Source organism: Olea europaea, chromosome 13, assembly GCF_002742605.1.
Source record: "Olea europaea var. sylvestris chromosome 13, O_europaea_v1, whole genome shotgun sequence".
Classification (NCBI taxonomy): domain Eukaryota; kingdom Viridiplantae; phylum Streptophyta; class Magnoliopsida; order Lamiales; family Oleaceae; genus Olea; species Olea europaea.
Window position 1 is genome coordinate 10239507 of NC_036249.1, and position 18435 is coordinate 10257941.

At 35.2% G+C, this 18435-nt stretch overlaps 1 protein-coding gene across 1 annotated transcript; it reads left to right on the forward strand.

The window, feature by feature from the left end:
• Window positions 1-460: 460 nt before the first annotated feature.
• On the forward strand, window positions 461-1090 carry LOC111408433 (zinc finger MYM-type protein 5-like). Its single transcript, XM_023038194.1, has one exon. It carries the CDS (start codon window positions 461-463, stop codon window positions 1088-1090), a length of 630 nt encoding a protein of 209 aa, XP_022893962.1.
• The last annotated feature ends 17345 nt before the right edge of the window (window positions 1091-18435 follow it).

Genomic DNA, 18435 nt, shown 5'->3' on the forward strand with positions numbered 1-18435 from the left:
TTTAATAAGTGAAATCAATTAATTATAAAGTGAAATCTGCTAATGAAATTGATTTATTGAATTTTTATTGCCCTTTGACTTTCTTTTCGTTTGATTGGTGAAACACAAGTTATTGAAGAATCAAGATTGCTTTAATTGTGTATAAAGATTTTGCTGATTTAATCTTTAACCAAGTGCTATCTTCTTCTTCTTCTTCTTCTTTTTTTTTTTTAATCTCCTTTAAACATTATATGCTTTTATAGTTTTTATTGTTGTTGGCAAATGGAAGTTTAAAATGTATCCTAGAAAACAACAATCAGGATTTGGAAAAGAAACCAAAAATAGAAAAATTGAAGAGTTGATAGAGTATCAAAAAGGTGCTATTGACAGATTTATTGTTAAAGAAACTAAAAATATGGACCAAATTCTTGAAGCTGATAAAAATGAAGATGTTGAGGAGTAGAGACAAAATGAACATGATATGCTTGACAATGTTGATGATAAAAATGAAAATGATATACCTGACAATGTTGATGATGACAAAAATGATAACGATGATGATGAATTTCCTAAGGAAAACGTTACTATTGAAGAGGTTGATGATAAATCTGTAAAAGAAAATGGTACTAATGAAGATGTAGATGGTTTAATTCATAATAAGTCCATTCCCTTCAATATCTATGATCCAAGTACTTGGAATAATCTTGATATAAAATATAGAGATTTGCCAGTGATAAATAGTCCTACAAGAGACCCGACACTTGAAAAGGGTGCAAAAGATAATTTGTCTAGATGTTTCTCTTCAAGCCATTACACTTGTTATTTATCAAATGGTGAGAAATGTGATAGGCCACGACAGGTGTATTCAAATGATCTTGATAGGGTTTTTTGTTTTTGTTGTAAGTTATTTAAAAGAGATTTACAAAAAAGTAGGTTAATACATGAAGGATTTAGTGACTGGGTACATCTCAGTGTCAGGCTTAAAGAACATGAAATGAGTAGTGTGCATATCAACAACATGGCTACTTGGATTGATTTACGTGCTAGATTGAACAAAAATGAAACAATTGATGTAGAAATTCAAATTGGAAGGAAGTACTACAAAGAATAACTTATGTCGTGCAATACCTAGCTAAAAATAGTTTGGTTTTTCGTGGTACTAACGAGAGACCTCTTGAGGATAGTAAAGGGAATTTCTTAGGACTAATTGAAATAATTGCAAAGTGGGATCCTATCATGAAGGACCATATGAGGCATTTTGAAAGTAATGAAATTCAATATCATTATCTTTCACATAAAATTTAAAATGAGTTGATAGCTTCTAAAATCCAAAGCACAATTATTAAAAAATCAAAGAAGCAAAATTTTTTTTTGTGATACTTGATTGTACTCCAGATGCAAGTCACCAAGAACAAATGTTCTTGATCTTAAGATGCGTAGACTTATCTAGTAATCCAATTAAAATACTTGAATATTTTGTTAAATTTTTAAAAGTGAACAACACAACAGGTCAAGGACTTTTTGAATAATTACAAAATACTCTAATAGCTTTTAATGTTGACATTAATGATGTATGATGACAAGGATTTGATAATGGATCTAGTATGAACGGTAAGCACCAAGGTGTTCAAAAAAAAAAACCGCTAGACATAAATCTTAGAGCATTTTATACACCATGTGGATGTTATAGTCTGAATTTAGCATTGTGTGATATGACAAACTCTTGTGTCAGAGCAAAAGATTTTTTTGGTGCTATACAAGGTATTTATAATCTACAAAGAGATGGAAAAATATTGAAAAATAGTTTTAAAACTAATGTCAAGCCATTGTCAGCTACATGATAGGAAAGTCATGTTGAAGCTATTAAAGCAATTAGATTCCAAGCTCCTGAATTAAGAGAAGCTTTACTTGAAGTTGCTGAAATTGAAAATGAAAATGATGTAAGGTGTCAGGGCTCATGCTTTGGCAACCCTTTATGTCGAAAATCTAATGATATGCTTATTGACGTTGCTATTGAGGATGTGAAAGGGCTAATTGCTTCTTCTTCTTCTTTTTTCAAAAAAATATGGGAAAACCAGATTCAATGATGCGATAAATATTGCTAAAGAAATTACCATTGAAATGAAAATAATCCTTTATTTCAAGTAAAACGTATAATTCATAGGAAGAAACATTTTGATGAAAATGCTACTATAGACAATGCACAATCACCTGAAGATTCTTTCGGAGCCAATTATTTCTTTTATATAGTATATCAAGCAATTGGATAACTTGAATGAAGGTTTGATTAATTCAATTCACATGAAAAAATTTAAATTTCTATTTTCTTATGACAAGTTAAACTCATTGGATGATGCTAATTTGAAAGCATGTTGTAATCATCTTGATATTGTTTTAAGACATGTAAATTTTTTTAATCTTGATGTCGAAGATTTATGTCAAGAGTTAAAAATTTTGCGAAATTTTTACCAAAAGAAATAAATGTATTGTTTATAGAATATTATTGACAATTCATGTTACTACTGCATCTGCTGAAGGAGTTTTTCAAAATTGAAATTATTAAAATCTTATTTGCGATCAACCATGCTACAAGAACGATTGAATGGATTAGTTTTGATATCTTTTGAACAAGACTTTCTAGAAAAAATTGATTACGAAAGTTCAATTAGTGAGTTTGCTTTTAAAAATGCGAAAAGAAATATTTTTACATAATTGTTACATTTCGAGCTTTACACTTAATATATATATTTTTTTCAAGATTTGCTTATATGAAATTATACGAAGAGGCTAGTGGCTTGGATGGTTCTTTGTTGATAACATGAATTTTAATGAAATTCGAGAGATGCTTTTGAGTTTTATCTATATTTTTCTTGTTCATGTATGTAAAAAATAAAATAAAAAAAAATTTAAATATCATATTATTGCAATGAAATAATACTATTGGAATATTATTCTAATATATGTTTTAGTTACTTGAAAGGGGTTCCATTATAAAATCTTAGGGCTCTGCCTTTAGTTTTGGAAATGAAAGAGAATAATAACCCTTAATTTAAATAACATAATATTTTAATAAAAAATCGTGCATATATAATTAATGATTTTTATGAAAGATAAATATGAATTATGACTTGATTTTTGAAAGAAATCTACAAATTTGTTATTTTAGAAGTTGTATTTTTAAAGTATGGTAATTATAAACTTTTGTTAGCATGGACCTTCTAGTCGATGCAATGAAAATGCTGTCCATCTCCAATCAAGGTTATGATTGTGATTTGTGAAAGTGTCCATCACAATTTACATAACATGTAGACTATGTAAGATCTACTTAGACATGAGAAGACAAATAACTTGAATGCATGAGTCATTTATTTTTAAAATATACACGTTGCTGTCAAAAGAAACGAAAATGGATTTGACACAACGTTAATAGGTTAGGGACTATTATTGCAATTTTCCCTAAATATAAGTTGGTATGGCCGTGGTACTGCCACAACTGAGTTTGGTGAACCTAATTTTACAATCTTTGTACTCTTTCATCTTTCCTGTTTCCTTTTCAACTCAACCTACCTTTGCTATATTTCTGGGTTTCAGTGAACTAAAAAATAGAGCTTATAAGAGGCTAAAAATGGTGATGCGAAAATATTGTTGATAGAATTATGGCCATGCTGCATACATGGGTATATTTAATTTTAGTATTAATTTAGATCATCTTTATATTGTATTACTTTTTTCTAACAAAATGTTAGACTAAGGCTGACAAAACCGAATTGGTGAAAAGGAAACCCCAGCAACGAAGCAATCCCGCCTCTAAAAGCAATGATCGAAGAACCACTGCTAGAAGCAAAACTCCATATTTCTTTTAGGAAAAATGCAGATATAGGGCAAGACTACGATTAGTGAACATGTTGATTAATTGTATTCTGGAGAGAGAGAGAGAGGAAAAAAATAAAAAATAAAATTCATTGCCTCATCAAATTTCAAACCTAGCCTATTGATTTTAGCTGAAGAAGTACTAATTCAGGGTCTACAGGAATTTCTTTTTTTTTTATTTTCTTGTCAATTTAGTATGTCTCCTATCCAAAGTATAGTAATCCAATCATGCAAAATGATTGTAGTGTTCTTTAATTAAAATGCATCTAGGCAAAATTGAGAAGAATAGTACTTCTAAGTTGTCACAAAACTCTAAAAAATTATATCTACTTTTTCGAGTTTGTTTGAGAAGTCTGAAACATAAATATTAAATACAAACCCAAATCAGTTAAAAAGATTCATTTTTTTCAATTTCATTTTTCACTCTTCAAATGTTCTATGGGGAAAATTTCCTCGATTTGAATTGGATATCTAATTACTCAACAGTTGGAACCCAATTTTCGTCAATAAAACATCAACTCGACAGTAAATTTAACTTGTAATACTCATACCCAATTTTGTTTATTCGAAAAAGCGAAAAATGAAAACTAGGATTATTAAGACTTGATATATATAAATAATGGAAATGGGCATAATGCGAAGGGGGAAAAAAGGGTTCGAATCCGTAATATTTGTTTTTACGACCACGGGTACTCAAATAGAATCAAATTTTTATATAATTTTGTTAAAAGTTATATGTTGGGAAAATAAAGTAAAAAATCTAATTTTTTTTAATTTGCATTGGGAGTGATTTAAACATTGGCATTCAAATTGCATTGGGAGTGATTTAAACACGAAATGCGAAAAGGAACTAAGCCCAAAAGGCCAAACACCCCCCGTTGACCATCTACTTTATGGGCAGCGCCTCCCGAAGAAATCAAGCACCACCCATCGTCTTCACCCAAAAAGACTCTGAGGGAGTTCACTACCCCCACCCCCACTGCGATGCGCTTGTGGTAAGGGTCATAGTGGTCTGGAATGGGCTCAAACGAATGCTAGTCGACAATGGTAGCTTCATTAACATCCTATTTGGGTTTACTTTTGACAAGATGATCATGATTACGCCCAAAGTATAACGCGGTAATTATAGTACAGCTTTGAAGTGTCGTATCCACAGGGAGATGGAAATTAATCCAAAAGTCCAAAAGGTGATGGTTCTCTCAAAATTTGTAATGATTTTACGGTTTGAATGAAATCAATGTTTACGTAGTAAAATTAAATCAATGTATATGAAAGTGAAGCATCGGACTTCTCCCCAACCGGTTTGTGTCATTCAATATCATCAATTCATATGTTTTCACTCGATTAAAGACATTAAATGTAACTCTTTAATCGAAAGATATAACATTAAGCACAAATTCAATTCTATGGTAATTCTAGAAATCAAATTTCCTAAAAACAAATTCGCACAATTAATTATTGAAATCAGATTAAAAAACGACCATATACATAGGCATAAGGAAGTAGAGAATCACACCAATAATTTTAATTAATTGAAATTGCAATTCAACAAATATTTCAAATACTCGATAGAAAAAGCGTGACTGAGTCTATGGAAAATCTAATAAATGTTAAACTAATGTCAAAACTCATTCAAAATATGGAAATATGATTATAAAACTGTTTAACAATGAAAAATTCAATTACATAATTAACGGATGTCAAAATCACCAAAATCGATTGAGTTCTTTCGTAGTTTCACCAAATTCCTTAGTTTTTCACGGAGTTTCTTGAGCACCAAGGTGAAAAGAATGGGTTTGGATGCGTCTCCTTGTGTTCTGGGTCGATCCGGGGTTTAAAAGTCGTGAAACATTAAGTTATTATAAGAGTTTGATCAAAAATAGGATACTGAGATTTGGCCCCCGAATGAACCATGCGTATGCATGGTTCTAATGGTGCGTACATACAGTAGACTTGTTTAGGCTTTAGTAGTGTATTTTTGGAATCTCACTTGCTCAAGGCCTGCAGTAGGCATATACATAGTATAATTTTTTCTCTGCAGGATAGCTTTCAGTATTTTGAACATATCTTCCTCTCCTAATGTCCGATTGAGGTGATTCAAGTTGCATTGGAAAGCTAACTCAAAGTGCTACAACTTTTCTTCAGATGTCATCTTCCAATTAGATCGTATGACATGTCAAAAATGGGTCCCAATGCTAAAAATCGATGCGTAACTTCTTCGACAGGGAATTGATGTGTGATCATACTTTGATAATATTTCATCCCTTTGACCTATTTCCTCATCCACTTGACCTCTAACACTTTCAAATTTTCATCATAAGGTTAAGCACAAGTGCATAGTATTTGCACTTTAGTCCTCGAACTTTATTTCTTCGATTCTTGACTTCTTTTCTTGTTTCCCTTGGTCCAAAACTTTAATTCTTCAATCAATTGGCCTTCAAATCCTTTGCATCTTCATTTTTCCTTTCGGTTCAACTTTTGGGAAATTGTAATTTAGTCCCTGAACTTTCACTTTCCTCCATTTTCCTTCATTTTGGTCCTTTTTCACTCTTTTTTCCTAATTTTTGCCATATTCATTCATTTGCAACTTAAATCAAAATCTAAGGGTACTTAGTGCATTTAGGCATCAATAAAGCATGCAAATGCAAGTATAAATAAATGAATTACTTAACAATTTGTGATATTATCACACCTCCCAACTTGCTTATTGCTAGTCCCTAGCAATTTTTAATGCAAAACAAGACAACTGGATGAGTGGGTCACAATTCAATTCAAATTATTAAGTCCTAATTTAACCATAGTTTATGCCCTTTTCAAACTCAGCACCATAAGAGATTAACCATGTCATGATCATCAAGACATCAAAATCACTTACAAATTGTGTGAGTGTGTGTTAAGTCATAGCCATCTCACCGCCAAACCTAACACATGCAACATCGAGTGTGTCTCGATCTAAAGGTCCATCCCCATAACTCACGGGTATCAAAGTGTTTAGTACGAGGTTTCTCTCTATGGAGCTAGAAAAGATGTACATTTAGAACATGGAGGCTTAAACATTTATGGACAAGCAACAAGCAAACATTAATCACATGATAGGCATACTACCAATTGAGAATTCATCAACTTCTTATCATAAACTGACTTGAGATCAAAACAGTCAATGCAAAAGATATGAAAAGGGTTAAGTTGGGTTACATGAAAAGTAGAGCGAAATGAATTTAAGGACTTCTAAGTATCTAACTAGGCATCTCAATAAGTATTTCAACATATCAATCCTTACATCAATGCATTCTCAACCTTTAAATCCCTAACAACAATTTACTTTTTTTTTTCTTTTTTTCCTCTATTTTTCATTTTTCATCACTTTTTCGCCTTTTCTCTCTCTCTTTTTTATTTTTTTTAAGTTTCTCTTCATTTCATACATTCTCGCTTCATTTGAGTACTTATCAATTCTTATTACCTTTCTCCGTTACTTTTCTTCTCACATAATCATTTTATACCCACTATACACTTGAAAGCACTGAAGGTGGAAAAGAAATGTTTATAGGCTTTATTCCAATATGAAAAGGTATGAATAACTTAGGTGCATGAAAAGAAACGATATGTACGTGTATTGGCTCAAAGTGGCTACTAGGGGATTATAAAAAGAAAAACTAGTCTGAAAGCTCAAATTCAATCCTAAATTGACTGTTATCATTTTCCAAGTATAATTCACCGTCTTACCACAGACAGTGTAATGTTACTCTCGGAAGGAGTTTCCACTTCACACAATCAATGAACACTTATTACCATTTTTAGTGTATGTGGCTCTCAATCCTCACCAATTCTCTTACAAGAATGCTCTAATAGGAGATTCCTCTAGCTACATATATTAAATTACCATCTTACCACAAGGCTTGTATGCACAAAAAGAAATTCAGCAAGTGTTTCGATATCTAAATTCTCATAAACACAATCAACTCCTAGTGGCATATTTTGTGCTACTAGGGGATAGAAATGCAGCAAATCAGAAGTCCAAACAAAATTTTTCACCATTCCATGATTACACAATTTACTATGCAATTCACAACAAAATATATCCTCCCCCCAACTAAATGTTACATTATCCTCAATGCATAAACATTTCTTCAAAAAAGGAAAAAAAAAAAAAAAAAAAAAAAAAAAAAAACATATCACTTGAGTACTGCAGTGAATTAGCTTGAGCTCGAATGATGGGAAGCCTAAAAGATCTCAATGGATGGATAATGCAAGGAATAAAAATAAACCTAAAAATGAATACAAAATTTACTAAAAGAAAAATCTAAAACTAATATATAGAAAAGCAAAGTGAAGGATGAACTTAATTGAAGGGGCCAGTCCACCTAGGATGAAGTTTTTCAGGATGCTTGTAGAGTCTAAATTATATAAGTACACTTTTTGATTTGGCTCAAAAGTCTTTCTCAAAATGTGTTTATCATGAAAAGCTTTCATTTTTCTCTTGTAGATTCTAGAACTCTCGTAGACCTTATTTCTCAACTCTTCTAACTAAGCCAATTGAAAATTTCCTGAGCTTACCTTCCTCTTCTAGGTTGAAATTAAAATGTAGGCTCGGTGTTCAAGCTCCACAAGTAAATGGAAAAGCTTTTCAAAAATGAGTCTATATGGTGACATGCCTAGGGAAGTCTTAAAAGCCTAATGATAAGCCCAAAGTGCATGACTTAATCTTAAAAACCAATCTTTACAATTAGGGTTCATTATTTTTTTCAAAATTTGTTTAATTTTCCTATTAGCCAATTCTACTTGTCCACTAGTTTGAGGATAGTAAGCAGTGAAAATTTTATAAATGACTCCATATTTTTTCATTAGTGCTTCTAAGGATCGGTTGCAAAAGTGTGCCTCTGTCACTAATAATGACGTGTGGTGTACTAAACCTAGACAAGACATTTTCTTTGAGGAATTTAACAACCATTTTATTATCATTAGCCCTACAAGCAGTTGTCTCTACCCATTTAAACACATAATCCACTGCAACAATAATGTACAGATAACCAAAAGAAGGTGGAAAGGGTCCAATAAAGTCAATTCTCCAATAATCAAATACTTTTATCGCTAAAATGGGGTTTAAAGGCATCATATTACGTCGAGACACAGAACCTAATTTTGACATCTTTCACAAGATCTCCAATAGGTATTTGTGTCTTTAAACAAGGTAGGCTAATAAAAGCCATATTTCAAAATTTTTGCAGCAGTCTTTTCTATAGAAAAGTGGCCACCACATGCCTGGGTATGACAAAAACTAAGTATGGTAGGCATCTCTTTATTGGGGACACAACATCTTAAGATTTGGTCAGGGCAATAGTTAAATAAGCATGAATCATCCCAATAAAAATTATGTACCTCAACTAAAAACTCTCTCTTATCCTGTGCACTCAACTCTTTTGGAATTTCACCTGCAGCCAAGTATTTCACAATGTGAGCAAACCATAATAAAGAAGAAACAAAAATTAAATTCTCATCTGGAAATTCATCTTTGATTGGCAAGGTGTTTGTATTGTCTCTAAAGATTAGCCTTGACAAATAGTCTGCCACGACATTCTCCACTCCTTTCTTGTCTTTGATGGTAATGTCAAACTCCTACAAAAGCAAAATCCACTGCATTAACTGCGCCTTAGCATCCTTCTTTTTAAGAAGATACTTAATGGCTACATGATCTGTGAAAATTGTAACAGGAGAACCAATCAAATAAGATCTAAACTTGTTGAGTGCAAAGATTACAGCTAATAGTTCTTTTTCAGTTGTGGAATAGTTCATCTAAGCACTGTTAAGAGTTCAACTAGCGTAGTAAATGACAAAAGGCTTATCCTCTCTTCGTTGTCCCAGTACAACACCTATTGCATAATCACTGGCATCATACATAATTTCAAATGGTAAGGACCAATCAGATGGTTGCATGATGGGTACAAAAGTGAGTTTGTTAATCAGTGTTTTAAATGCCTCTTCCCATTTTGGGGTCCATTCAAAAGTGGCTTCTTTATTTTGAAGGTTGCACAATGGTCTAGATATGGATGAAAAATTTTGTGTAAACCTCCTATGAAAACTAGCATGACCTAGGAATGATCTAATGTCTTTAACGGTCTTAGGTGTAGGCAATTTAGAGATTAGTTCAATTTTTGATTTGTCGACTTCAATTCCTTTAGAAGAAATTATATGTCCTAACACAATTCCTGAGGGTACCATAAAATGACATTTCTTCCAATTCAAAACTAATCCTTTTTCCTGACACCGGGGCAAGACTCTCTTCAAGTTATACAGGATGTATCAAACGAGACTCCAAACATTGTCAAGTCATCCATGAAAACTTCCATGCACTCCCCTTCCGTGTCACTAAATATGCATCTTTAGAATGCGACAGGGGTGTTACAAAGCCCAAATGGCACTCTACGAAATGCATAAGTACTAAAGGAGCAAGTAAATGTGGTCTTCTCTTGGTCTTCTAAGGCTCTTTCAATTTGATAGTAACCAGAGTAGCTGTCCAGAAAACAGTAAAAGGGATGGCTAGCCACATGTTCCAAAATTTGGTCTAAAAAGGGGAGGAGGGTGGCAGTATTCAACTTCCTATAATCAATACAAATGTGCCATCCAGTCACTATTTTTGTTGGAACTATTTCACCTATTTCATTTTTTAACACTGTGACACCTGAATTTTTAGGGACTACTTGTGTAGGACTAACCCATTTACTATCTGCAATAGGATAAAAGATACATGCATCTAACAGTTTTAGCACTTTATTTTTCACAACTTCTTTCATTGTGGGGTTTAGCCTATGTTGTGGGTCTCTTTTAGGAGTGGTCCTTCTTCTAAATGAATCCTATGTGAGCAAGTTAGAGGGCTAATACCCTTAATGTCAGATATGGTCCAGCCTAATGCAGATTTGTGTTCATTCGGAATGTTTAAAAGTTGCTTACATTGCAATGCATCCAGTTATGAAGAAATAATCACAAGAAAAGTATCACCTAGTCCAAGGAATTTATGTTTTAATCCTGGGGCAGCAGTTTCAACTCTGGTTTAGAACTCTCAACGTTTGATGGTTGCTGTTCCCTCGTCCTTTCTAGCAATTCTTCAGACTTGGGTTGCCATGGTGATGTCCCATAGTCCTGAAATTTTGCAAAAACAGCACAAATGTTAGCATATTCTTCATCACTAAAACTTGTTAGAATTACAAAATTAAAAAGAAAAAGATTCAAGGGGTCAAATCTGTAGTTTCAGGTGCCTCCTCCTAAGTGAATGCCTCAATCATATGTGTGTGGTGCTGTGGCAAGGAAAGGTCTACCAAGAATAATGAGAATTTTAGAATCAACATTCACATCTACCTTCACATCCAAGACTAAGAAATCAATGGAGTAGTAAAATTTATCAATTTGAACCAACACATCTTCAACTACTCCCCTAGCCTAAGTCTTACAGTGGACCTATCAACTAGTTGTAGAACCAGAGAAGTGGGTTTATTTCACTTAGACGTAACAACAAGTATATGGAATGGGACATGAGATTAACACTAGCTCCTAGATCAAGGAGAGCTTGTGCAAACTCATGGTTCTTGATGATGCAAAAAACTGTTCGACAGCCAAGGTCCTTATATTTCAATGAGATTCTTTATTCAATCATAGCACTCACCTGTTAGGTCAAGAAGGCAGTCTTATTAGCAATGTGTCTCTTTTTCACAATGCACAAGTCCTTAAGGACTTTAGCATAGTAGGCACTTGCAAAATTACATGCAAGAGTGGTGGATTGATTTTTTACTTGCCTAAGGTGTTCTAGGATCTCACTATGTTGATTGACTGATTTCGGACTAAGCTTAAGGGCTTGAGGAAAAGGTAATATAAATGGATTTCCTACTACCTCATCACTAGGGCTACTTTCTTCATACTCACTAAACTCATTTTCATTTTTCCAAGGTTTGGAAGTTGGCTCTATAACCTTCCCAAATTGAGTGGTGAAGGCATTCACTTCCTTAAGGTTGCTCCCTCTCGAACCTGAGGTTTGAGCCATGTGTTGACCCTTAAAATTTGGTTGAGCATGTGCTAAAAATTTCCCACAGTTTTCCTACAGCTAAGGCATTGGTCAGTTTAGGCACATGATTTTTTATCTCCTTATTTTTCCTCCACTACCTAGTTAATCATAGCCTCAAACTTCTTATTGGTCTTATCTTGTGCCTCTATGAATGCATGTAGGGTATCTTCTATGGAATTCCTAGAGGATGTGGGTTGATATGATGGTGCACTGTAAGCTCTATTTGATTGGGTAGTTTGCTGGTTTTCAGATTTCCAACTGAGATTGGGATGATTCCGCCATCCTGGGTTATAGGTCTTAGAGAAAAGAGAATAGGGCTTCCTAAATGAGCTTAAAGCATTACAATGTTCCTCATAAACCCCTCACATCTCAATCAAATTGGTGCACTCTTGGACTAGGTGATATATTCTACCACACATAAAACAAGGTCCTAAAGATTCAACAAAGGAAACAGTTTGTGCAGATTTAGAGCCTTTAGCACGCAAGGTTTCAAGTCCTTTAGTGAGGGCTCCCACTTTAGCTTTAAGACTATCATCTTCCCTGAGTTGATAGATACCTATGGGTCATGACCTATTGGTACTATCAGTGGGGCTAGGTCCATTCCAAGTATGAGCTTTCTCAGCAAGGTCATCCAAATACTCTATGGCCTCATCCGGATCTTTTTGCAGGAAGTCACCATTACACATCGTCTCTACGCATTGATGCTCCCTAGGTGTTAATCCCTCGTAAAAGTAACTCACTATACACCAGCTTCCATAACCATGGTAGGGGAGCAAAGGGCTTGTAATTTTTTAAATCTTTCCCAGTCCTGATATAGGGTCTCACTATCATTTTGAGTAAAAGATGAGATTTGCCTCTTAAAGGTGCTAGTCTTATGGTGGGAAAGTATTTATTAAAGAATGTCTACGTCGTTTCAACCTATATACGAATCGAACGTGGTCTCAACGAATATAGCCAGGTCTTTGCTCTCTCTTTAAGTGAAAACGAGAAAAATTTTAACCTGACTACATCCGTTGTACCATGTTGATTGTGGAAGGTTGCAACCACCTCCTCAAATTTCCTAATATACACTATGGATTTTCACTGTCAAGTCCATGAAAAGTGGGAAGAAGTTGAATCATTCCCGATTTTAGTTCCATACGTGGCATATTCGACGAAAACATTATGCATGATGGTGTGGATGTGCGCGTGGGGTGCAAATAATCATACAAATCCTATAGGGCGCATCGTCGTGCTCACTATCAGACATTATCTTATATGTTAAGATGTTCGTGGCAATTGATGCAGTAGAAAAATAAGGATTATATCGAGATTCAAACACTATAAAAGGCGCTCTGGTAGAACTCCCTTGATTGCCTCAATCCCTGCTCATCAAACACAAAAAAAAAGTGTGAAGAAAAATAAAAATAACTCTAGAAAAATCAAATAAAAATGAAAAGAAATGAACAATATCACCCTTTCCGATCGATCCCTTGATTACTCATACCGTCTCCCCGACAATGGCACCAAAATTTGATTATGCCCAAAGTATAACGTGGTAATTGTAGTATAGCTTTGGGGTATCATATCCACAAAGAGATGAAAAATAATCCAAAGGTCCAAAAGTTGATGGTTCTCTCAAAATTTGTAATGATTTTATGGTTTGAATGAAATCAAAGTTTACATAGTGAAATTAAATCAATGTACATGAAAATGAAGCGTCAGAATTTTCCCAATCGGTTTGTGTCATTCAACATCCTCAATTCATATGTTTTCACTCGATTAAAGACATTAAATGTAACTCTTTAATCGAAAGATATAACGTTAAGCACAAATTCAATTCTATGGTAATTCTAGAAATCAAGTTTCCTAAAAAAAAAAAATTCACACTATTAATTATTGAAATGAAATTCAAAAATGACCATATACATAGGTTTAAGGTAGTAGAGAATTACACTAATAATTTTAAGTAATTGAAATTGCAATTCAACAAATATTTCGAATATTCGATAGAAAAAGCGTGATTGAGTCGATGGAAATTCTAATAAATGTTAAATTAATGTAAAAACTCATTCAAAACATGGAAATCTGATTCTAAAATTGTTTAACAATGAAAAACTCAATTACATGAACTGAAGGATGTCGAAATCACCAAAACCGATTGAGTTCCTTCGTAATTTCACCAAATTCCTTAGTTTTCCATGGAGTTTCTTGAGCACCAAGGTGAAAAGAATGGGTCTGGAGGCGTCTCCTTGCATTCTGGGTCGATTTAGGGTTTAAAAGTCGTGAAAAATTCAGTTATCATAAGAGTTTGATCGAAATTAGGAAACTGAGATTCGGCCCTCGAATGAACCATGTTATGCATGGTTCTAATGGTACGTACCCACAGTAGATTTGTTTAGGCCTCAGTAGTGGATTTTTGGAATCTCGTGTACACAAGGCTTGCAGTAGGCGTAGCATAGTATAAATTTTTCTCTACAGGACAGCTTTCAGTATTTTTAACATATCTTCCTTTTCCGATGTCCAATTAAGTTTATTCAAGTTGCATTGGAAAGTTAGCTCAAAGAACTACAAATTTTCTTCAGATGTCATCTTCTAATATGATCGTATGACATGTCAAAAATGGGTCCCAATTACTTGAAAGATAAATTAAAGGACTTCCTATGTAGGAAACCTCAATGTCTTTACTTGGAGGCATGATGACATGGTAGGCATAGACCCCAAGGTCAATTGCCACCATGCAAAAATCGATCCTACGGTTGTCCAACATAGACAAAGAGAAGAGTCCTCAACCTGGAGAGGTATGAGGTCCTGAAAGAAGAAGTGTAGAAGCTAATCCAGAATGGCTTTACTAAAGAAGTTGTCTACTCGAAGTGGGTCTCCAACCCGATGCTTGTTAAGAAGCAAAAAGACAAATGGAGGGTATGTATTGATTTTACAAATCATAAAAGGATATGTCCCAAAGATAGCTTCACACTTTGTAGGATCGACCAATTGGTAGATTCCACCGTCAGGCATGAACTTCTAAGCTTCATGGACACCTACTTAGGCTACAATCAGATTTTCATGTACCCTGCTGATGAAGAGAGCACCTCCTTTATCACTGATAGAGGCATTTATTGCTACAAAATGATACCCTTTGGGTTGAAAAACGTTGGTACTACATATCAAAGGCTTGTCAACAAAATGTTTGTGGACCTCATCGACAAGACAATGGAAGTTTATGTAGATGACATGCTTGTGAAAAGTTTGAAGGCAGACAACCATGTGACACACTTAAACGACACTTTCCAAATCCTAAGGAGATATAGGATGAAGCTCAACCCCCTCAAGTGCGCTTTCGATATTGCCTCTCCTAAATTATTAGGGTACATGGCCAATCAAAGAGGAATTGAGGCCAACCCCGAGAAGATCAATGCCCTGCTCGAGATGAGATCACCTTAAAAACTAAAGGAAGTCCAAAGCCTAACTGGACGGGTGGCGGCACTCAGCCGTTTTGTCTCTAAGACCACCGATAAATGCGTCTCGTTCTTCAAAATATTAAAAGTTGGGAAGAAGTTCCAATAAACAGAGGAGTGTGATGGAGCTTTCCAGGACCTGAAAAGGTATCTAGGGTAGGCCCTCTCCTCTCCAAGCCAAAGCTTAGCGATGTTCTTCAACTATACTTGGTCATCTCCAATGAGGCCATCAGTGCAGTCCTAATACGAGAGGAATGAACCACCCAACTCCCCGTGTACTGTACCAGTAAGGCACTTCTATCCCCAGAAACTCACTACCCCGATATGGAGAAGCTAGCCTTGACCTTGATTACATCTTTTAGGAAGTTGAGGCCCTGCTTCCAAGCTTACACCATTCACGTACTAACCAACTTTCTCCTAAGACAGGTGCTTCAGAAGCCCGACGCCTCGGGAAGTCTATTGAAATGGGCAGTAAAGCTAAGTAAATTTTATATAGTCTTCAAGATAAGGATGGCCATCAAGAGCTAAGTCTTAGCTGATTTTGTGGCAAAGTTTGCCAATGTACCCGACGTGGAAGAAGTTATGAAACCTATTCAACCTCCACGTAGAATCTGTTTGTGGATGGTTCGGCTGGAGACACAGGTTCGAGAGCTAGGGTTGTCCTGTTTAGCCCAGAAGGCCATAAGCTGAACTTAGCTGTGAGGTTCAGATTTAAGGCCACCAACAATGTGGCAGAGTATGGTGCACTCCTTGCAGGCCTTAGATTGCCAAAGAGATGAGGCTGATAAAACCATGGCCTCCTACTCGAAGATGGTGATGAACCTTCTCCCATCCTTCGAAAAGTTTGAATTGATCCAAATCCCTCGTGTTGAGAACGCACACACTGATGCATTCTCCAAACTTGCGAGCAGCAAAGACTCCGAACTACTTGCAGTGGTACCGATTGAGTACCTCTTCAAGCCATCAACCAAGGCCCCTGATGTGATGTGGGTGGAAGGAACTCCTACCTAGATGCAGCTTATTGTAGCCTATCTAAAGGACCAGGCCCTACCCACCAATAAGGACGAGGCCTACAAACTGAGAAGGAGGTCAGCTCATTTTGTGTTCACTGATGATGTGCTTTATAAAAGAAGCTTCTCCTCCCCACTTCTTCAATACGTGGGTGGGGAAGAGGCCACCTACATTCTAATAGAAGTCCACGAAGTTGTTTGTGGCAACCACTCTGGAGGTCTAGCTTTGGCACAGAAGGTATTAAGGCAAGGGTATTACTGGCCCTCCTTGAAAAAGGATGCCTTCCAATTTGTGCGAAAATATGACAACTGCCAATGTTTCTCTCCTATCCGATGGCAGGCATCACAAGAATTGACCGCAGTCTCCGTCCCTGACCTTTCTTCAAGTGGGGCGCGAACCTCATAGGTCCCCTACTGAAAGATAGACGAGGCGCAAACTTTACAATTGTGGCCATTGATTACTTCACGAAATGGGTCGTAGTTGAACCACTGGCAAAAATCACAGAAACAAACACGTCCAAGTTATTGTGGAAGAACATTATCTGTCGGTTCAGAATTTCCCACTCTATAGTCTCATATAATGGAAAGCAATTTACAACAAGAAAGTCAGGAGCTTGTGCGAATAGCTCGGCATAAAGAAACACTTTTCCACTCCTCACCACCACTAGGCAAGTGACCAGGTTGAGGCTATGAACAAAACAATCGAGCATGTCCTCAAAAAGAACCTTGATGTGTCAAAAGGGGTCTCGGTTGATGAGCTACCACAAGTTCTATAGGCAATCCGGACCACAACTAGGACGCCACTAGGGAAATACCCTTCCTGATGGCTTATGGCATCGAGGTTGTGAGTCCTATTGAGGTATGTTTACCATCACCTCGTCGCTTGCACTTCAACGAAATAACAAACAACGAGCATCAGAGGTTCGACCTTGACTTTATTGATGAAAGAATAGATAACTCGCAGCTGAGGCTTATTGCCTATCAGAGTAAGAGGACAAAATACTACAACTCTAAGTTGAAGAAGAGGTCTTTTTGAATCAATGACCTCGTTCTCGGGAGGGTCTTCCTCTTCTCCAAAAAACAAACGTAGGCACCTTGGATCCAAACTGGGAAGGCTCATACAGAGTCAATGAAGAGATCTGATATGGTACCTACTGGATTGAAGACATGGACGGCAAGGCACAGCCTCGTCCATGGAATATTGAGCACCTCCAAATTTATTATCAGTGATTGTACCGCCTCACTTGATGATCTTTCCCAACTCGCATATCAAACTTCAAGTTTCAATAAGTTTGTTTAAGTTCAGATACAAGTTTTTCCAAGCGTGGGCGCCTCGGAGGAGAGATCTTGATCCCAACTTTGGGTCACTTTGCCTGAACTTCGAGGCGTACACCACTTGCCTCCCTTTGGTGAGATTGAACATGTAACCCCCATAAAATTTTAGAATAAAAACACATTTGTTTTATATGTTATATTTTTATATTTCGAAAGTTAAGGGACTAAGATGTAATATATTTTCAATTCTTATATTTTGAGTCAAATAATTAAATTTTGATAGAACAAGTATAAGTATATCAATGTTGGGCTCACTATGTAGCTCGTAGTAAATAATGCACGTTGGACTCGAAAAATAATTATTTCAAATAAGTTATATCCATATTATTGAGGTTGAAAGATTTGCCTAAATTTATAATTAGTTATGTTATTATTCATTTTAAAATTTTTCAATCCCACGTGAGTTTTTTGGTTGGAAAAAGAGAGATGTATTTCTTAATTCGTCATGATTTGATGGAGAGATAAAATAGCCTTCCGTTTAGAATGGAATGACTTATTATATACAATATAGGGAAAATTTTCTTGGCATAGTACAGGGGTAGGTTATGGTAGATAAGAGTTGTCAATAAATTTTAATATTTAATATTTGCCTTGGTATTAGAAATCTTGTTTACCCTATTATATAATAGTAACATTGAATAGCATATAGATATTTAATGGGACTAATTTAAGGATTTAAATAATTTAATGGTATATAAAATTTTGGTTATTATTATTTAGTTTAAATTATAGTATTTAGACGTCAATAGCCCAG

Excerpts from the sequence above, each read along its gene's own strand:
- LOC111408433 (XM_023038194.1), top strand. The coding sequence starts at position 461 with ATGCTTGACAATGTTGATGATAAAAATGAAAATGATATACCTGACAAT.